At 40.6% G+C, this 22,584-nt stretch overlaps 1 protein-coding gene across 1 annotated transcript in view; it reads left to right on the forward strand.

Annotated features, from left to right (window-relative positions):
- The window catches only part of CDH4 (cadherin 4), a 448,736-nt gene that overhangs the window by 348,412 nt on the left and 77,740 nt on the right, over positions 1-22,584 (forward strand). The window contains exon 6 of the mRNA XM_020981500.2: positions 7,614-7,751. Within this exon, the coding sequence (XP_020837159.2) occupies positions 7,614-7,751 (138 nt within the window). The remainder of the gene's footprint in view (positions 1-7,613; positions 7,752-22,584) is intronic.

The following is a 22,584-nucleotide window of genomic DNA, read 5'->3' on the forward strand; positions in this document are numbered from 1 at the left end:
ATTTCTATTAACCTAGAAATTTATTAATATAGCCTTGATTTTACTTTGGCTTTTGAATGCTTGTTCAAGTGACTGTCAATATTAGATAGTTTTTAACTTTAGCCATTGTTCTTATCCTCAATAGGTAATGCTCAGGTGATGTTCAGGTAACGCTCTTCTCTACGCACTTCTCATTGCCCCTAAGCCTTCCAGTAGTCTTGATTGCAACACTTCCTATCTCTCCAGTTAATTAATCTCATTGAAAGAATGATTCATTAGGTGAGCTATAGTGAGGGTTTTTCCTGCTCCTCCATCAGTCACCTGACACCTGCCTCCAGAGAGCCGTCTTAAAAGGATAATTAGTATAACATGATGAGGAACTAGTGTGGGGTAGCATCCCAGAAAGCTGATAATAGGATCCCAGGAGTCAGTGCTCCCACAAACCAGCAGGATCTGGCATGTGATGTGGCAAAATGCCAGATTAGCCAGCTAAGGGTCACAGCCAAAAACGTTGAGAGCTGTCTCATAGAAACAGTGTAATATGGTAGAAGGAACACAATGTTGCCTTGATCAGGGAGGAAGGACAGTTGAACTGTGAGAGCAGGAAATCAGCAGTCTCTAACAACCCTAATGAGGGTATTAGTCTTTCTCCCACTGAGAGGCTGGTTACCTGTGGGCAGCATAAAAAGATTATCTTCAGGGAAAACTAAGGCCTGCTTAATATAAACTCGCACTTATAATACGAGTCTGGTGTTTTGTGTGTTGACGAGTAGGGAACAGCCAGAGACTCCAGTAAGATATTGTTGTAGCAGAATAGTTTGGTTCTGGGGAGCCATTATACCTGGGGGATTTCCTGCATGTATCTGTGTTTGTGTTTCCCTTTGCCATGTGAATTCTAGAGAAAAGTCTCATGCACTGGGCTGTGAAGTAAGGTGCTCAAAGTCTTGGACACAGAGAACATCCTTAGACGATGATGATTGTATGTTATGAAGGCATTAACAGCTGCATCTGTGACAATACCTTCTGAGCCCTGACCTATTTTTCCATATGTGCCTGTAGAGAGAAGGATAATTGGTGGATAGCTCCATTGGTATCCATGCAATGTCAAAGGAATTAAAGGAACTGCTGGTGTTTTAGTGGACTCTCTATGAATGATTTATAGGAGAACATAGACAAGAGGTGCATAGCCATGATTTGGTTGGAATTACAATAGACTAGAACCAGACAATTGGTTTACAATCCATGTCACTGGAAGAAGAACCTTGTTGATAAGCTCACAGATTTATTAAAGTATTGAAGCCTGTATCAAAGGTCATGGAATTCCTACAGCCAGTGGTCACAGGACCCTGGCATACTGACCAAATAGTAAGAAAACCTGGATTTCAATCCTGAATCTCCTACTAATTGGCTCAGGTACCTTGTACAAGTCATTCCCCTTCTCTGGGCTTCAGCTTCATCATCTGTAATATAAGGAACATGAAGTAAAAGTTTTCTAAGGTCCTTTGTAACAATAAGATTTAATTAATGATCCTCTAATAAGGCTAGACCAGTACACTTTGCCAACACCTCCTGTCTTTAAGTGAAATGTGCTCCAGAAGTAGGTCAATGGAAGAAAAAGGGGAGTAATTTATCCTTCTCCACACTTAGTCACTTATCAGTACAAGTATGGAGACTCTGAGAGTTGAATCAGCTATTTATTTTGAGCATCTCTAGCCTAGCACTTTTGAAAGTTCATTCAACCTAAGCAGTCCCCAGAGCTAATTAGCTTTATCAAGCAAGGACTTTGGGGTTTTACTTTGAAGGGCCAAGCCGCAGACATCATCCAAGAATAAAATGTATTTCTTCCTCATCTTCAAGTGAACAGTGGCCAACCTGGCATCCAGAGATGAAAGGAGAAATCCAAGAGGCTGTAAGCAACTTGGGAAATAAAATATAGTAAATAGAGCTCTGGATTTGGGGCCAGAGAAACTGGGTTTATATTCTGACCTTACCAATTACCTCCTATTTAATCTTGGACAAATCACTTAACTTCACTTTTCATCACATGGAAGATGAAAAGGTTGGATTATATGATTTCTAAAGTCCCTTCTGACTTTAAATCTTATGATTGCAATGGACTTCTCAGAACCCAATATCCTTTTATTTGGATAAGAGAAAGCTGTATGTGCAGTGTTGGTAAGGGAGCTAGATAGATTATTGATCCATTCTTTCTCTGACTCAGGATTTTAGTCTTTTGGTCCAAAGACCTGTTGATTGGTACAAAATACTCCATCGATTTCAGATGTCTCCCACTTCTATGAACACCACAAACCAAATCAGTAACTATATCTTTTACTGAGCATCCCTATGTCTATGGCCTTGTGTGTTCAGTGTATTAATTTATCAATCAAAAAAGATGTTTTTAGTGTCTGTTTGTACACTGTGATAGGCATTATGGACACAAAGCCAAATTCAAAATCCCTGCCTTCAAGGAATTTATAATCCACTGGAGAGATTATAGGATCTTAAATTTAGAGCTGCAAGTGATTTTAGGGGCCATTGAGTCCACTCCTCAGTTTATGGATGAGGAAAATAAAACAGAGAAATTAAGTGACTTGCCTAGGGTCACACAGTTAGTTGGTGTCTGATTTATATCTTCCTGTGTCAAAGGCAACATGGTAGATAGGATGCTAGACTTGAAGTCTTTCTGTGGTCATCATAATGCAAGTTCAGTTGAAGGAGATAGAGTACTGAGGGGAGATCAGGAAAGGCTTCATGGAGGAGATAGTGCTTGAGCTGATCCTTGAAGTAAGTCAAGGATTCTGAGAGACATAATCAAGGAGAGAGATTCTAGGCCTCGGGATGTCTTATGTGAATGCACAAATTGGAGGTTTAGGAGAACAACTCATAGTCCAATTATGAAATAAACACAAAAAAAAATACGTAGGAGTTTAGGTAGGTGGAAGAGCCTTAAATGTCAGACTTCGACATTGGAAATTTATCCTGAGACCAATGCAATAGATGCAAGAGATGATTGGAAGAAGAGTGAACAAGATACAGCAACTGATAGAAGATGAGGGAAAGGGAACAGTCACGTGGGACAGTTTAGAGAACAACTGAGGGGAAAATCGTGTCATCCTGACTGTCCGCTCAATAGAAATCTAAAGAAGAATGTGATTGTTGTGGATTATAGCCATCCAGGGAAAATTTCCTGAAGGAAATAAGCTTTGAGCTAAGACTTAAAAGTTGATTTAAGTGTTGATAGAGTAGAAGAAAGAGGTCATTTGAGATGGGGGTAACATCATAATCAAAGGTGATATGAAGACAGAAATATAACATAGTTGGAGAATGAGAATTGGAATGAATGATAGGCTAGTGAATGGTTGCACAGGAGAGAAATCAGGAAAACATCTCCATAACTGGTTTGCTCATTGTTCCCTGAACCCATCATGCACATTTTCATCCCTCTGTTTTTGCCTATAATGACTTCTCCTTCACTCTTGCTTCTACCCATCTTTCCAAGTACTTCCAATCATTAAAGGATATATAAAGCCCATCTACTTCCATGTAGCTTTCTCTGACCCTCCCTCCCATGTCAATCAATCTGTCTTCTGAACTTCTGTACCACTCTGGAATGAGATAGACTAGGTTAGAATAAGTGAACCTCATGCAGTGTTTTTAAAGTTTCCAGAGTGCCACATGTATATAATCTCGTCGAATCCTCAGAATACTCTTGTGAGGTGAGTATTGTTATCCCTATTTTACAGATTAATAAACTGGGGCTCTGAAAGTTTAGGTTGTGCCACAAGAGGAACTGACTTCACATGATAGATATAGTACTGTGCATGAAATCAGGAAAACTTGGAATTTCAATCCTGCTTCCAATACCTCCTGGCTGCACAATCCAGGGCTAGTGCTTTAATCTGTCTGATTTTCAGATTCCTTATCTGCAAAAAAATGGGAGCTAACAATAGCTATGCTGGGTTGTTGTGTTGTTTGAATGAAATCATGTATGCAAATTTCTTAGCAAACTCCAAAAAGCTATGTCATTGTCATCATTATTAAATGACTGCTTTCTCATAGTCATACACTAGTGAGTGTTGAAGGCTGGATTCTCCTAACTCCAAACCCAGAGTTCTTTCTACTCTACCACACAGTAGGACAGCTGGAAGATATCTGAGACAAAGCCCTGTCTGTGCTCAATGCTGGAGACACAAAGATTACTCAGATCACACTTCCATGAAACTCCAATCTTATGGGAAGGAGAGAGCTGTACCCAAATAATTATGATGTTAAGTAGGATACAATGAATGCAAATGCTATGAGAAATGTGAGGAAGAAGAAATCACTTTCAGCTGGGAATTCAGAAGCTTCATGAAGGAGGTAGTGCCTGAGATGGACCGGAAAAGAAATAAAGGAGTCAGTCCCTAAGAGATAAATGGTGAAAAGATATGGACAAACAGTTTTCCAAGGATTCACAAATTATCAACAGTCAGTCAGTCAACAAGCATTTATTAACCACTTAAAATGTACCAGGCACTAGGAAAGTTTGCTTTAAATTACTCATGGGAGAAATGCTCATTAAAACAACTATTAGGCTTCACCACCAAAATAAGCCAGAAAGACAAACTTTGTAGATAGTTTACACATAGTGGCACATGCCCATAATCTTTCTGCTGGGTGGATGAGGCTGATATATCTCTTGAGGTGCCAAATTCTGAATGCATTGGCCTAAACTGGTCGAGTGCCAAAAGTTACTAAGCCTAGTTCCAGTATGGTGGGTACTTGGGAGGGGAGGCCACCAGGCCCTCTGAAGGAGGGATGAACCAGCCCAGATCAAAAGTGGAGTAGATTAAAGCTATCAGTGGTATGATCAGGCTCATGAGTGACTGCTGTACATCTAGCCTGGGCAAGATAGGGAGATCATGTCTCCCCCCCCAAACAAAATAGTGCAGGATGGCATTGTTGAAAAATAGGCATACTAATATGTTTTCAGTGGAGCTATGAATTGGTCTAACCTTTTTGGAAATCATGCAAGAAAAGTCACTATAGCCATTTATATAGGTTGACCCAGAGATATCATTACTGGGAATATATCCTGAGGAAGTTAAAGGCAGAAAGAAAAATCATATATACATATACATACATACATATATATATATATATACATACATACATATATGTATATACGTTCACATATTCGTAGGTAAAAATAATGATAGCTAGCATTTATACAGCACTTTAAGGTTTGCAAAGCACTTTACAAATATTAATTCATTTGATCCTCACAACAATCTTGAGACATAGATGCTATTGTTTTCCCCACTTAACAAATGTGGAAATCTAGGCTGAGAAAGATTAAGTGACTTGCCCAAGGTCTTATAGCTAGATTTGAGTAGATTTGAACCCAGGTCTTCCTGACTCCAAGTTGAATGCTCTACCCACTGTACTTACCTGGCTGCCTTTTTAAGCTACAGAGCAGAACTTTTTTTAATAGCAAAAAATCTAGAAACAAAATGTGTACCTATCAATTGGGGAATGGTTGAACAAACTGTGGTATATGAATGTAAATGTTATTGCACAATAAAAAAACAAATGTGAGTAATTTAAGGAAAAATAGGAAGACTTGTTTGAATTGATTCAGAGTAATTGTAAGCAAAACTAGGAAGACAATCTACACAATGACTATAATAATGCAAATTTTAAAAATACTAGAATTAACTCAAATACTTAGTAATTGTAGTGACCAATTTTGGCCCTAGAGAAGTGGAAAGAAAAGATCTTCCTCTTTTCAATAGATAGAGGACTGCAGGTTTGTTGTATACATGGTAAGACAAGATTGCAGTGTTGATTGATTTTGCATATAAAAAGGACTTATGTGGGGGTGGGGAAATATCCAGAAACAATTTTTCTGAAAACAAAAGACATCACACTAAAATTTATATTTTTAAAAGGCAGGAAGGCAAACAAGATGAATGGTAGGAAGGCAGGAAGGCAGGAAGGAAGGCAGGCAGGCAGGCAGGCAGGAAGGAAGGAAGGAAGGAAGGAAGGAAGGAAGGAAGGAAGGAAAAAAAGAGGGAAGGAAGGAAAGACTTTAACAGGTGGAGACTGTGAGGATAAGTCCATTCCAGGAATAGTAAATATCATGAAAGCGAGTTGTAAACAGAGAAAATGATGAATCCTCTAGTTTGACCTGAGCACGAAGCATACGAAAAGAGTGAAGAGCAGGTCTCTTCCCAGAGACACTAAGATCTTTTAGGGCAGAAACCATGGCTCTGCTGAGCACAGATTCTCCCCCCAGTGCCTAACTCAGAGCTCTGGGAGCCCAGACATTTGTTGATGTCGATGATATTGTAGCAAGTTCATAGGGGTTAGAGAGTTAAAATGATTGGGAAGTATCCTGCTCCCCTAACTCTTTGGAGGTTCCAAGTCTATGACTCCGACGTAGGAATATTATCCACTGAGATATGTTTCCAAAGTGGGGGAGAGTCTTGTCCTTTGACAGAACCAACCTGGAGTTATTCTTTTGCCAAATCCCAAATTTCTATTTGAAAAAGTACTTGAGAGAAGAAAAAGGGTCAGGAAAAGTATATTGTTATGCAGGTGCTTTTATTTAGAAGACACCTTAGTCCTTTAGAGCTACAGAAAAATCCACCCCTTTGGTCCATTATGAGGTCAGGTTCAAGGTTGACCAGACTCATTTTTCAACCATTAGTCTGGAAGGATATTTGGAAAAGGCTAGATCTTTTGAGCTGAGATGGAAATTCAGTCCTGATGGACTCTCAGTGAAGGTTAGGAGAGGAGAAGTAAGAATTCTTCAATGCCTAATAAAATGCATTCTTTCCATCAAGGTTTATTTGCTTTTTAAAAATCACACCTGTGCCTGAATGCTAACTGCTCCTTCAGGATGAAGTTTTCAAACAGAAATTGTACTTGGCTCTTTGCACCTGCAAAGAAAAGTGGGCAGGTTGATATTTGGGAGTTGAGTTGGATTGGGATTTTCTAGGTTTTGTTGTTGTTGTTGTCGTTGTTGTTTGGGGTTCTATTTGCTTTTACATTTCTGACCTGGACTGGATTTGGACAGGCTTAAATACCAAAGAGGACATTTCTCTCAGAGAATTCCCAGGACACTGACTATAGATTTTTTACTTAACTTTGCTGACTTCCCCCCAAAATCAGCTAAGTTGTTGAGGCTTTTCCAAAGAGAGTACAAATTCTGAGCTCCATGATGTTCACCAGTCTCCAGATTTTTTGTGATTCTAGCCTGATTTGTGATAAACCTATATGTACATTTCTCTCTGACCATACCGTGCCAAATTCCCTTCACACCCTGATCTTACCCACTGCAAAGTGATCAAACTGAGATGATATTTGTAAAAAGCTTAGCACTGAACCTGGCACATAGTAGGCACTATATAAATGCATATTCTCTTCTCTTCTCCTCTCCAAATGAATGAGAGTATCCTTCATAAAGGAAGTGTAAATAGGGTGAAGCTTACTGAGAACCTCCAGACTTCTAGGCCAATCTCTGCATAAACAAGAAATGCTTTACTGAGCCCCATTCCATGGAATATTTTTCTTTGTGAAAGCTCAATACTAGGAAACAAAGCAAGCTGTACTGATTGGATTTCCCCCTCCTCCTTTTTTTTTTCTAGAAAGTTCAGCAATACACAGTCATCGTTCAGGCCACAGATATGGAAGGAAACCTTAACTACGGCCTCTCAAACACCGCAACAGCCATCATTACAGTGACAGATGTGAATGACAACCCACCCGAATTCACCACGAGCACTGTAAGTACCAATCCATCAGCGCAGTGATGCATGGATGAGCCCTGTGTTTGTTATTCATGGACATTGGATGTGGCTTGTCTCTGTTTCCCTGTTTGGCAGATAGAAGGGACTTGATAGATAACGGTATAACAAAGACTTGGAGCAAGAAAGGAGAATGATTCATGAACCAGCAAAACTCTAGGGCCACCAGTACCTCTGCAGTGTGGAGGGGAGTAGGAGACTGTGCTGAGGAGACAATCTGATTGGAGCAAGGCAGATCGGATGCTTTGCTAGGATTAGGAGTCAACCTAGTGGCGTTTGTCACGCTTGAAGGATGGCTGGAGACTCTAGTAGTTCCTGGGATAGAGTGGCTTAGATACTATTTCAGAAGCACAAATAGTTTGAGTGGCGATGTTTGGTTTGCTGGAGCAATGGGGATCTCACGCATGATGTTTATCAACTGTATGTGGTAGTTCTGTTCTTGTGCTGGGTGTGTGAGTGCATAGGGTAGACAGGGGGTAACTTTGAGCTGTGGAATTTTATACACATATCCTTAGGAAGGCAGTAGCCTGTCCAGGGTTTGTCCTGTAATGCTGGCTGGCCAAGAAAGACTACAGGAGACAGATGCCTGCTCTCTGGTTTCTTTAACCTTCAGAGTCTGTCACCCCTTGATCAGGCAGACCATGTTTTTGCTTGTTTCTCTGCCTCCTACCCTGACCTCTTGCCTGGGACCTGGGGGAGTCAGACTACAGAAAAGAAAACTTTTCTCTTTTCTTTTCTTTTTTTTTTTTTTTAGGCAATTGGGTTTAAGTGATTTGCCCAGGGTCATGCAGCTAGTGAGTGTCAAGTGTTTGGTCTGAGGCCAGATTTGAACTCAGGTCCTCCTAACTTCAGGGCCGGTGCTCTATCCACTGAGCCACCTAAGTGCCCCAAGACAACTTCTTATATAAGATGCCATGACCAGAAGCCTTTATAATCCACTAGTGATGTAAATATTATCATATCATCTTCAGAAGCTCTGGAAAGTAGGAAAGGTAGGGGCAGAGGAGAAAGAAGAGATAGAATAGTCTTGAATATTCAGCAAATTTACTTAAATCTCTGTCCCATGTCCATAGTTAATGGAGAGCTAGCTAGATCAAGGAATAATTGGCAACAGTGGATAAGGATACAGGGTTATGATCAGTCAGTCAATAAACATTTATTAAGTATATACTATGTGCCCAGCACGGTGCTAATTATTTCTGTATGGACTACGAAAAACCTATTTGCCAGCTGTGTGGCCTTAGAAAAATCACTCAAGTTTTCTCAGTTTCAATATCTCTTTTGTAAAAGTAGGAGTGTGGCCTAAAGGCTGTCTAAGAGATAATATTCTATGGTCCTATGACCAACACCTCTATGGAGAGTAAGTCAAAGTTTTGGATTAAAGGGCACAAAGCTCTCTTGGAGCAGAGACTGAGAACTAAAATCAACCACTCAGCTCACAAGCAATTTAAGTGCTTACTATGTACAAGACACTGGAGGTACAAAAACAAAAATGAAACAGCCTTTCCCATAAGGAGCTTACGTTCTACGAGTCCTTGTCCAACCATATCATTTTACAGTTGGGGAAACTAAGTCTCAGAGAAGTTAAATCATAGATTTTGAGCTAGAAGGAGGCCATCTAGGGCAAACACCTCATTTTGTAGATGAGGAAAATGAGGCCTAGAAAGCTGCTGCAATTTGCCCAAGGTCACAGGGGTACTAAATGACAGGAGTTTGGTTTGAAGGCAGGTCTTCTTACTCCAAAACCAGTGCTCTTTTCATTACCCATGTAATTAACCCAAGGTCACATAGGTCATAACTGGCAGACCCAGGATTCAGACCGATGTTCTCTCACTCAAGACCAGGAATCCATCCCTTTCAACAAGTATTGCCTAGGCACTTTCCACGCATAAGTACTTGTGCTAGGCACTGTGGGGGAGACATAAATGATCAGAGAATCATATAGTTAGTGGTTGAAGAGATCTTAGAGGTCAACTATTCTGACCTCCTCCTGTTGAAGCTGAGGGCCAATGAGGTCAAGAGCTCAAGGTCATGTAGGTTATAATGGACCACACTCAGATTTGAAAATAGATCTTTCCACTCTAAACCCAGTGTACTCTCACATGCCGCCTCTGAATAAGACATGGTCCCTATCCTCAAGGGTTTTATAATCTAGATAACTGAAAAGAAAAAGTATGGATTCACAGGAGGGAGATTGCTTCCTGAAGGGGGGCTCAACAAACAGGGGATCTGTGTTCTTTCTTAAAGTAAAGGGGGTTATAATGTAGCAGAACTAATAAAGAAGATACCCAAAAGATGTTCATGGAGAGTTCCTACAAACATATTCTAGGCAACCAGTAAGTGTGATAAGAATGCTGCCTATACTGACACACACAGTGCCCCAAGTTATTAAACTCTACTGCCATTACTAAGGTCTCATGCCACCACAGGTCATTTTCTGCCTGGATGTGGTATTTTCTGTACGATGCTGTGGACAGGAAGTCAAGAGACCAAGGCTATTTAGACAAGGGGGCTCTCCATATATTTGGCAAATGGCAGGGAATGTCAAGGGGAGGAGGAAGAGGGAGAAGAAGAGGAAGAGGAGGAAGAGGAAGAAGAAGACGAGGAAGAGATTTGAACTTATCTTCCTAAGTTTAAATCTGGTCTCAGACACTTATTGTGTGACCCTGGGCAAGTCACTTAACTCTGTTTGCCTCAGTTTCCTCATCTGTAAAATGAGCTGGAGAAGGAAATGGCAAACCACTCCAGTATCTTTGCCAAGAAAACCCCAAATGGGGTCATGAAGAATCAGAAATGACTGAAACAGCTGAGTAACAACAACAGTAGTCATGGTAATAGTAGGAGTAGTAGTTTACATAGTACTTTTCCCTTGACAGCTCTGTGAGTCATATAGTACTAGAATTATTATCCCCATTTTACAGATGAAGAGACTAAGGTTCAGAGAGGTAAGGAGAGTTGCCAGTGTTCTCCCTCCTCATCTCTTCCTGGTTTCCCTGGCTTCCTTCAAGTCCCAACTAAAATCTGATCCTCTATAAGAACCTTTCTCAGCTCCTCTTAGGTCTAGTGCCTTCTTTCTGTTATTTCCTATTTATCCTGCATGTATTTTGCATGTATGTGTTTGGTTTTTGTCCCCCCTAATAAATCATGAGATCCTTGAGGGTAGGTACTGTCTTTTGCCTCTTTTTGTATCCCCAGTCCTTAGCACATAGTAGGTGCTTAATAGATGTTTATTGACTTACTGACTGACCGACTAGTCAACATAGGAGCAGGGGCTTGACCTCAGGCTTCTGAATCCAAGTCCAGGTGTTTTCTCTCTTTCTTTTCTTTTTTCATTATTCTATATTTACTTGGGATTTTAATCTCTATTTCTTGAGGGGGAGAGGCTTCCCAGAACAAAATCATTAGGTTCAATATGTGATGTGTGGAAAATATGTCCTACACAGAGCACAAAAGCTGCATATGACTTACTGTAGTGGGCAAGTTGAAGTCTCAGGTGTGCCCTGTCATTGGATGCCTTGTGACAACCACCATCTTCCGTTGGCATTTGAGTGAAAAACGGATGCCATCTAGTGGGGAAATGGTGGCACATTCAGCTGCAGAGCCCTGAGATTCCTCTGGAGTTAGCCTAATACCAGACCCCACAAACCAGTGGCAGCCTGAGCGGATTGCCCATCTTGGCCCCAGCATCTGAGGCTTTCAAGAGAGGGAGGATGGAGACCAATCTTTTACATAAGGCTGGCTCTCAGAAGCTTATCCGTCTGAGTTTGCATCAGACCCATGAAAGTGGAATCAGCCAGAGAATCAAGTTAAATGGTTTGGAAAATGTTGATCTTCCCCCATTTAAAGACCTGCTTTTTATTTGCTTTCCTTCTAATGGGGAAAAAGCAGGAAAAGGCAAGCTAGGTTGACTCCTTGGAGCTGAGATCCCTGAGGGCATAACTTAAATGGTGGGGAATTTACAGGGCTATTATCCTAGGGCCTTCTGGAAAGTGACCCCTCTAATTTATTCCAGGGGGCCACAGAATCTCATCTCAGGCAGGTACCTAAATCCCATCTGGGCCGTTTCCCCATGACTGGCACAGGTAAAAAGTTTCCGCTTGTTAATTCACTTTAAATAATGAGACAGAGCTGAACAAGATTTCTGCACTTTCTACTTCTTGGCCTCCTTGGGGCCTGAAATGCATTTTTATGCCCTGGGAAATGGCCCAGGAAAAAAAAATAAAAAACCAAACTGGCACTGCACTGAAATTCACTGAGTTTGTAAGGTTAAAATGTAATGATTCAGGAACAAATGGCACTGCATGGAATCGAAACATGTCATCTGAATTCAAAAATCCACATTTCAGATACAAAAGCAAAACAAAGCCATTCAGTTCATTGTAAAAAGGGCCACACTTGGAAGGATGCCAGGACAGCAAGAGAGGAAAGGAGGATTTTCTTCCCTGGTGAAGCACAGCAGCTCATCCCCTTCAGGGGTTCTTAATTCCTTGTCATTCAAAGGGAGAGTTCTTTGGGCTCCCTGCAGAGAGCCCCTCTCCCCTCCCATCCCCAACTCTTGGGCCTCACTGACTTTCCTTGATTCCACTGACAGGTTTCTCACCCCCAAGGAGAATGGTCTAGCCCAGCAGGAAGTAAGAAGGAAGATTAGAGCAGGCCAGAGAGGATGGGAGATTGTCACTGGTAAGGAAGAAATGGATTTACTTCTCCTTCTGAGATGACAGGCCTGTCTCTAGGGCAACGATGGCTTCTCAGTCACTTTAGTGATCACACCCAAGCCCAAGTCTTACCACATATGTTTTCATCAGTTTGGCTTTGGCAGGGAAAGACTTAAGGAGGGAGGCTAAAGGAGAAATTAAAGAGGATAAAATCAGAAAGAGATCCTGAGAAATACTAAGCCTGAGCAAGAAATCTAGGAGGCAAGATAGTGATAGAAGCTTCTGACTCCAGCAGTATCTCTTTTTTTCCAATAAAATTTTATTGATATACATTGTTTTTATAATGTCTATTATTTCTCAATGTATCACTACCCCCCTCCCTCTCTGAGAATACCAACCATTATAATAAAAGTAGAAAAAGGGGAGAGGGGAGTACAACAGAATTAATAACCGTATTCCCCAAAGTCTGTAGTGTTTTTGAAAGCTGCTTTTCAATATAATTCAGTAAACATTTATTAAGTGCCTGATGTGCGCCAGGCACTGTGCTAAGTGCTGAAGAAATAAAAAGGACAATCCTTGCCCTCTAGGAGTTTATAATCTAATGGGGAAAGCCAATATACAAAAGGAAGCTAAAAAGGTAGGGAGTACTGAGGTTAGAACCAAGCAGAACTCCTTATGGAAAACAGACCCTTACCTGGAAAGATCTGTCGTTGTTTGTCCTTGGCTCTCAAAGAGGACCATGACTTTGGGAAGGTGATATCATGGGAATTTCAAGGAAATTGGATGTAAGTGAGGCAGGACTGTGCAGAGTCACCATCCATACTGTCTCCTCCAGAGCATTCTATAAAGGAAGGCTTTATTGCTCCACCCTCCAGCCCTCCAATCAGAGGGGAGAGGCCTTGAATATCAAAAGCTGAGTCAACAGGCTTGATGGTGAGAATCATGTGACCAGCTTATCCAAGGGGAGGCATGATGTGTCTTGGAGTTGAAACTGAGCAGAATCACTGATGGAAAAGTGGAAAATACATATTTTCAATTTGGAATGACAATTAAGATTTTACAGCATTCAGTTTTAATCACTTTGTTGCTACTATTTTTCCATGTATATTATTGTAGCCATTGTGTCTATCATTTTCCAGGTTCTGCCTACTTCACTTTGCATCAATTCATTCCCATGCTTCTCTGTATTCATCATATTTATAATTTCTTACACTGTAGTAGTATTGCATTGCATTCATATACTGGAACTTGTTTGACTGTTCCCCAATCTATGGGCATTCACTTTGTTCCTAGTTCTGTCACTTAAAAAAAAAGTGCCCAACACTGCTCCTTGGTGAGCTTCATTGGAATCATTAATTTCAGAACTCACTAGCTGGTACAGTTGATTGATCACCTGGGCTGGAGTCAGGAAGATCTGAGTTCAAATCTTGCCTCAGGCACTTACTAGCTATGTGATCCTGGGCAATTTACTTAACTTCTGTCTGCCTCAATTTCCTCAGTTGTTAAATGGGGATCATAATAGCACCTACCTCACAATGTTGTTGTTTGGTTCAAGTCAGATAATATTTGTAAAATAATTAGCACAATGCCTGGCATGTAGGCACTTAATAAATGTTTGCTACTTCTACCTCCTTCCCCTTTCTTTAATGTGAGGTGAATGAATCTTTCCCTAAGATAATGATTGAAATTATCCAGTTACTTATGGGTGAAGAGGACCTGATAAGTAAATTAAAGTAGCCAAAATGATGGAGAAAATCACTTGTTTGCTGGGTGGATGCATAGATATAATGAAGGGAAAGAGGAGGGATAGATGGATCACATTTTGGAGAACAGACAAATCACTGTTTATTTTGGTTCTTACTGAAGAATAAGCCCCTGATGGACTGCTGTCAGTCTTGTTTAATGTGGGCAGACAGGGACTATACAACAATGTCCTGAATACACATTTCACTCTATTAAATGGGCAACACTGAATACTATTAACTTCCCATTGAAAATATTAGGATGACTTGGAGTCATAGGACTAGGACTTTGTGACTTATCACCTGTGTGACTCAATTCAATTCAACAAATATGTATTGAACTAGTATGTGCCAGTTACTGTACTAGGTGTTGAGAATACAAAGGAAAAAAAAATGAGTCTCTGACCTGAAGGAGTTCACATTCTACTAGGGAGGGTGGAAATGCAATAAAACATGTGCATAAGTAAATACAAAGTAGAAATAGAGTGATGGGCATTTTAAGAGAGAATGCTAACAAGGTAGGGGTGGGAGGGGATCAGGAAAGGGAGGAGATGACATCTGAGCTGTGCTTTAAAGAAAGCTAAATGGGCATGGAATACTGTGTCTGCTGTCTGTGTTAATTAGTTTTACAGAACTACATTTTTCCCCTTTTTTTAATTCTTTGTGATAGGGGATAGCTTTCTGAGAAGGGGAAGGAAATAATTCAAAATTAATATAATATATAAGCATATATAATTTTTTTACAAAAAAAAAAAACAAGCAACCCAGAGATTCTAAGAAGCAAAGGTGAATAAGGATTCAATTCCAGCTATAATGTACATCAGAGGTGAGATATAAATCAGATATGCCAGACTGACCCCACTATTGCTTATGAAAAACTCAGGCCTCACTGGCTCCACTATTGCTCCAGGAAGTGAGCCACTCTGGGCTGTCCCAGCATAAGAAACAGCCCTAGCATAGGAAAGTTGGGGGTGTGTGGAAGGGGCAGCATAGGTGAGAGGCTGGCTTCCTTACTGTCCTAGCAGAGGATATGAGGTATATGAGCAATAATTAATTGGTTGGTTTGACTAGAAGGGAGAGTATGTAAAGTGAAATGACAAGAAATAAGACTAGAAACCTAAGTGGTTGCCAGAAGGATTTTAAATGCCAAGCTAAAGATTTTGTATGTTATCCTGGAAGAAATAGGGAGCCATTGAAGACTGAAGGGGATGATGGTATGATTAGTAGCTTTACTTTGACAGCTATATGGAGACTGAATTGGAGGCAGAGAGAAGAGACTGAAGCAAGTCACTTAAACTTCCTCGACTCAGGTTCCTAATTGGTAAAATAAGGATATTGAATTAGATGATTTCTTAAGTGCCTGTCAGCTCTAGAACCTATGCTCCCTTTACACAGTGAAGTCACTCAAAGAACATTAAGACATTAAAATTTGTTTTCCTCTCCCAAGAAGATATGCTGGCATATCCCTACATAGATTGGTGTTTTTAAGTATTTTTATTATTTATATATATTATTATATTATATAGATTACTTCTTAAAAAAACACATCATTTTCTCTAGTTATTCTAATTGTTCTTCTGGGCAAGTTGTTTTTTTCTCTGATTTTGATTATAGGTGGGGTTTTTTTAAGTTATTCTTTCTGGTTTGTGTCTTAGTCATCCCTATAATCATAACAAAGCCCTTTATTTATTTGTTTTGTTTGCTTATTCATCCATCTATTTATTTACTTAAGTTCTGGTGTTGAGGACTCAGCAGTTGAATTCTAGTTCTTCTCTACTCCAGGGATCAGATCAAGTTGAAACCATTTCCTTTGCCCCTGAGGTCTTCCTTTTGCCCAGACTCCCCCTTTCTTTGAGAGTCAGATTTCTTTTCCTTCAAAAGGTCATATCTTTTCCTTCACCATGGACACTGAAGTTCCTCCTCCTTCTGGTATTAGTTGAAGCCCTTTCTGTCTAAGTTGTTTTTGGTGTTCGTGGGTTGAGAAGTCTGGAAACCACCACAGATGCTGGCAAGTCAGTCCTCTGAGGCCTGCTCCAGGTTCGCGGCACTCTGCGCGCCTACGCCGAACTCTGTTCCTCTCCCTGCCTGGTACAATATACATTTTTGATCAACCATCCAGGTTGTAGTCTGCTTGAAATTTGTTTAACTTTGTCTTTTTGTGAGTTCTGCTGCTTTAGAATTTGTTTAGAGCCATTTTTATAGGTATTTGGAAGGGTTTGGGGGAGAGCTCAAGCAAGTCACTGCTTTCACTCCGCCATCTTGGCTCGCCCCCCCCACATAGATTGTTACAAAACATTCCATCTCCCACCTCCACACCCTTGCACAATGTTATCCCATGCCTTCTGTAATTGAATCTTTCCTTATCTCTGCCTCTTAGAATCTTTGGCTTGCTTCATTTTGGGTGTTTTGTGTGTGTATACACATGCATGTATATACATATGCATATATACATAGCTGTATGTGTGTACATATATATGTATATGTATGTTATTGCCATGTTTGGCACCACACCTTCCCAAGACCCACATATCAGTGAAAGTGGAATGATTTCACTGAATAATTTTATTTGCAAAAGCTTTGTGAGGCAGAGGGCTTTCTCTCCCAAAATGAGGAAGAATGATGAATAACCATCCCTAATAGCCTTTTGTTTGTTGTGCTATTTTGTTCTGATTAGCACCTACCTCAACCCAAAGCTACTGCATAGAAAATTTGGACTAAGAAATGTCTGCAATTCAAGTTTTGGAAGCTTTCTGCCTAGCAAAATGCTAGCTAGCACAACTTTCTTGTGTGCATAGGGAATGAAATTATCCCCCTCACCTGTCCCAGTTAGCTTCAGTCCAGATCCCCATTTTGTATGCATAAAATAAGACACCCAGAGAAAAGGCAGTGCCATCTTTTGAAGGGTAAGAGGATAATATGTAATGCACTTCTCAGGTCTAGCTTTAATAGAGCATTGCACATTGATATAGGGCAAGAGAGGATTTATAAGAGCAGTCTTATTACAATCAGACATGAAAGGCAAATAGGAGTGGAGGAATATGAGATGGATAGGAATTTCATTCTAGGCAGGGAGATTATTTGATTTAACTCAAGTATTAATTTTCCCCATGATTAGGTCACATGCCAGAATCTTGTAATTATAGGGGATGCTGTAAATAACTGTGGGCAGCTCATGTTGCTACCTTCTTCTCTAGGTACATCTCACAGGTATTTGACTGCTCCTAAACAATGTGCAGTAAGGGAGGATGACACCAAGGGTCTAGGGGGAGGGGGAGAGCAGTACAGGAAGCACAAGGAAAGCCCCGTCAACATGCACACATATTGAGTCTATTTTTATCATGTTTAATCAAGAACAATCACCACAGCTAAAAAAAAAGTGCAGAAGAATTTGCATGATCAGATTCCTATTCTTAAATGTTAATTAAAAGTTATTTTAACTTGGCTGTGGTTAGCTCAATAAGCACTCTATTGAAAACATGTTATATAGGGCTGAGATCTCAAGTACTAGCTGGTAGAGATTATAGAAAACTTCCCCCGGACTCCAAATGAGCAGATCATCCAACTTTGAACATAGAGCCAGAGTCATGGAAAATGATCCTTGAGGTCATCTAGTCATGTAGTCACAGACAGTCAAGGTTGGGAGTGACCAGGGAAGGCCTCTGGTCCAACTCGTATATGAACAGAAATCTCCTCTACCATATCCCTCATATGCTAACATCTAGCTTCTGCTTAAAGATCACCAGTAATGGAGATGTTGTTGGGTCATTTCAGTTATGTCCTACTCTTCATGAGCCCCTTTGGGATTTTCTTGGCAAAGATACTGGAGTAGTTTGCAATTTCCTTCTCCAGGTAATTTTACAGCTAAGGAACTGAGGCAACAGGATTCAGTGACTTTTCCAGGGTCAGCTAGTAAATGTCTGAGGCCAGATTCGAACTCAGGAAGATGAATCTTCCTGATTCCAAGCCCAGTGTTCTATCCACTGTATCACCTAGTTGTCCTAGTAATGGGACTTATGCTTTAAAAAGCAGTCTATATCATGTTAGGACAGTTCTTAGTGCTGGGAAGTTTTTCCTTACATTAAAATGGAATCGGTCTCTCTGCAGTTTCTACCTATTGCTTCTACCCATTTCTTTCCTCTGGGGCCAAACAGAACAAGTCAAGTCAACAAGCATGCTATTATGTGCTAGGCACTGTACTAGGTCCTGGGAATACAAGAAAGACACATGAGGCAGTGGATAGAACATTAGACCTAGAGTCAGGAAGACTTGAGTTAAAATCCAGCCTCAGATACTTACTAGCTGAGTGACTTTGGGCAAGTCACTTACCTTCTATTTCCCTCAGTTTCCTCAACTATAAAATGGGCATAATAATAGCTCCTACCTCCTAGAGTTGTTGACAAGGTTAAAATGGGAAGATATTTGTAAAGGGCTTAGCACAGTTCCTGGTACATAGAAGGTACTATATAAATGCCAGTATTATTTAAAAAAGAAAAAGAAATGCAAACAGTTCCTGCCCTCAAGGAGCTCACAGTCCAGTGAGGGAAACAACACACCAACTATGTACAAACAAGATATGACCAAGTTAATTGAAGATAATCCTAGATGGAAAGCTTCAGTTTTAAACGGGATTGGAAAGAAGGCTTCTTGGAGAGGTAAAAGAAGCTAAGAGGCAAAGATGAGGAGAGAGAAAGTTCCAGGAAGAGAATTATTAAAGTCTCATAAGAAAATCCTTCAGATACTCAAACGTAGTAATCGTGTCATACCTAAATCTTCTCTTCTTCAAGTGAAACGTTCTCAGCTTCTTCAACCAATCCTTGCATGGTATGGTTTCTAATGGTCACGCCATTCTAGTTGACCTCCCCGGAGGGGTTCCAGTCTTTCTGAAAATGTCTTCTAAAATGCAGTTCCCTGAATTGACTGCAGTACTCCAGATGAGCTCTGACCAGGACAGGGGACAGTAGAAGTGTCACCTCATTTTTACAAATTATTGTATATATGCTTTGTATTTATTTTACATTATATTTTTGTGTACAGGTTGTTCTTCCACCCCCAACCCCAGACAGAATATAGGTTCATGGAAGTCAGAGACTGTTCTGTATTCATCCTTGAATCTCCTGAGCCTAGCCCAATATCTGGCATATAGAAGGAATTTAATAAAATGTGTTTGAAATTAATGAATTACAGAGGCCCTTATTCATAGCGTAGGGGAATTAAGATCATTGTTCCATCTAGCTATTTCTTGAACATTAAGGCAAAAAGAAGTTTTTTTGAGGGCTTCTTTTCAGCTTTTGGCCCAACTTCTGCAAGTTCTATCACTGTCCAATTTGTGGAAATTTGACTCAAAACCCAACCTCTAGCTCAAATCAATTGTTTTCGTCCTCCTACAGATTGCACTTTAGACTAGTATTTATCCATTGCTCTATTTCTCAAAGTGGGGTCTGTGGAATGTTGGGGGGCCCCAAGATCCCTTCAGAGAGCCTGCAAGGTCAAAACTTTCCATACTAATACTAGAATGTTTTCATTGTTAATGTGGTAAACATCAATACATGTTTCCCACAGAAATAATTCTCTTTGAGGAGAGGCTTCGATAATTTTTACAAGTGTAGAGGGGTATTGAAATGAAAAAGTTTGCAAATCACTTCTCTGGAGGTGAATTGTACCTTTCCTTAATGTGGACAATGGTATGATATGTATGTGTCTGAGAAACAGCATCCACCTTGTCTGAGTCCTCCTTTCTAGTTAGGTTTTAAACTAGAGGCTGGAGGATTCTCAGAGAGGAAAGAGCTCACCTCTCTTCCAGTCCTTCTTCCAGAATGTCATTGGATTGTTCAGCTCCTCCACTCAGTGAGGCCTCACTACTTTCAGCTTTTCACAAGGCCACCTCCTTGTACTCTCCATTCCTTCATTCACTAATGAACAGATAAAATCCCCTGGTTCTTCACTGGCTTCCAGCCTCAGCGATCTGGCTTCCATTCCCATCTCTCTACTGAACCATTTCCCCTAAAGTTGTCAGGGATCTCATAGATGACAAATCCAATGGCCTTTTTATATTAGTCTTCATCTTCTTTGATCATTTGACACTATTATCACCTCCTCTTCTTATGTGCTCTCCTCCCTTGGTTTCCATGACACTGATCTCTCTTGGTTTTCCTCCTACCCGTCTTCTCAGTAGCCTTCTCTCATCCATTATCCCCCTCCAGTCTTTTAAGTGTTTGTGTCACCCAAGTGCTCCGTCCTGGTCTCTCTTCTCTCTTTACTTTCCTCTTGGTAATTTCACTTACTCTCATGGCTTCAAATCTCACCTCTATATAGATGACTCCCGAATCTGTATATCATCCCTGATCATCAAACCTTTCTTTCCATGTGCCTACTGGGCATTTTCACTGGTGTGTCCTATTTGGAACTCAAATTCAACACATCTAAAACTGAGCTTTTTTTCATTTTCCTCAAAAACCTTTCCTTGTTTTTTTGTTGTTGTTTTTTTCTAATCTCCATACTGTATTCTAGTTGCTGGCAACACTGTCCTCATAGTCATGGAAGTTCATGATCCTGGAGTTAGCATTGACTCTTGACCCTTCACCTTCTATCAAGGAAGGTGATTCTTCCTTGGCAACATCTCTTACACCTGCCTATCTAACACCCTAAATCAGGCACTTATCATTTCTTATCTGGACTATTGTAAGAGCCTCCTAACTGGTTTTCCAGGCTCCAGGTTCAGATCTTACCTGATCCCCAACATGAAACCAATGTCTCTCTCCTCATAGTTCTTATAAAGCACCCTCTACCTTGTGTCATACTTATTTGTGGATATTCTGTATTCCCCAATTAGAATATGAGGTTATGGAAGATAAGGGCTATATTCATTTTTTATCCTTGTATCCCCAGTACCTGGTACTGAGCCTTACACCTAGTAGGTGCTTAATAAAGGCTTGCTAAAAAGAGTGGAATGGAATCTCTCTAGTGACTTGGGGTTTCAGGTTTCCATAGCATAATTTCCTTTTAAAGCAGTCTATAATATATGGTATACATTAACAGTCTCTTTTACTGCCCACAATTCCCTATTGTAAGCTTAGATCTCTGTATAAGCATTTATATTTGAAATTTTATCTACCTAAAAATGCATTACCCTCTTATAATATTGTTGCTATGGAAATAACTGGCCCCTTCAACGTTATTTTACCTAAAGTCTATTTTGGGGCAGTGTACCTGTATTTTGAGGCAAGTAGGTTGTACAGTGGATAGACTACTGGGCCTGGAATCAGAAAGATTCATCTTTATGAGTTCAAATCTGGCTTCAGTCACTTGCTAGCTGTGTGACCCAAGTCATTTAACCCTTTTTGCTTCAGTTTCCTCATCTGTAATATGAGCTGGAGAAAGAAATGGCAAATCACTCCAATATCTTTGGCAAGAAACCTCCAGTGGGGTCATGAAGAGTCAGACACAACTTAACAACCAAAACCTGTATTTTACCTCTACAGACCATACTTCTTCCACATATCACACATTTACCTCCAGGACTCAGAGGGTTAAAAAATGGATATTTCAGAGGCAGGAGAGGAATCCAATTTGAGAGCAGATTAGCCTCTGAGCCATACCAGTATCTGACACCCAAGTTATTGTAACCATACTTAGAAGCAGCTGTCAAAAGGAGCTAAAATGAAGAATCAGCCTTCAGGTTATTCCCAGGGGAAGGTGGTCAGGGCAGGTCAAAGCTGAGCTCAAGATGCAGTTTTGGCTACAATAAAGCAGCCTCCTGCCTTGTTCCATCACTTCCCAGGTCTGTTTTAAAGAAAGGGACTTTACAGGGCTTTGCAACTTCACGTGTCATTAAGAAAGAACTAGACGGAATGGTGATGGTTCTTGTTGGTTACCCCCACTATCAGGCCACAGTTGATTGTAGCGTCTGAGCCCACAAGCTGCCCTCTCCCTCTGCCAAAATGAAAATGACCCCATTCTAGCCACCGGGGCTGAGCACTGGGCAAATCCCTAATTTCCTGTGCATTTCAATTAAGTCCACAAACACTCGAGCTGAGAAATTGCAAATCATCCTGAGTTTCACTGAATAAGAATTTGGCTTTTGGAAATTGAAATGGACTCAGTGCCCTTAATTACATTCCAGGTCTCGATGAAAACCTCTGTCATAAATAATTAATTGGAGCAAGTTTTCTTAAAAACCAGCCAAGGCTACAGCAACTAGAAGAAGGACAGAAACCCCAGGTGGCCTAGGGAGGCCTGGTCAGGCAGCCTTTGTTCACTCTGGCTTGACATTGCTGTGACTGCCTTCCTCCCTCATCACACAAGCCTCTGCCCATTTGCCAGGTTCACAGGGTCATAGATTGTTAGAGATGGAAATGCCGTTAGGACATGGAATATCAGCATTGGAAGGATCATAGGGTTGGGACTGGAGAAGACCTT

The sequence above is a fragment of the Phascolarctos cinereus genome, unplaced genomic scaffold (assembly GCF_003287225.1).
Source record: "Phascolarctos cinereus isolate Bilbo 61053 unplaced genomic scaffold, phaCin_HiC Scaffold_2;HRSCAF=192, whole genome shotgun sequence".
Lineage (NCBI taxonomy): Eukaryota > Metazoa > Chordata > Mammalia > Diprotodontia > Phascolarctidae > Phascolarctos > Phascolarctos cinereus.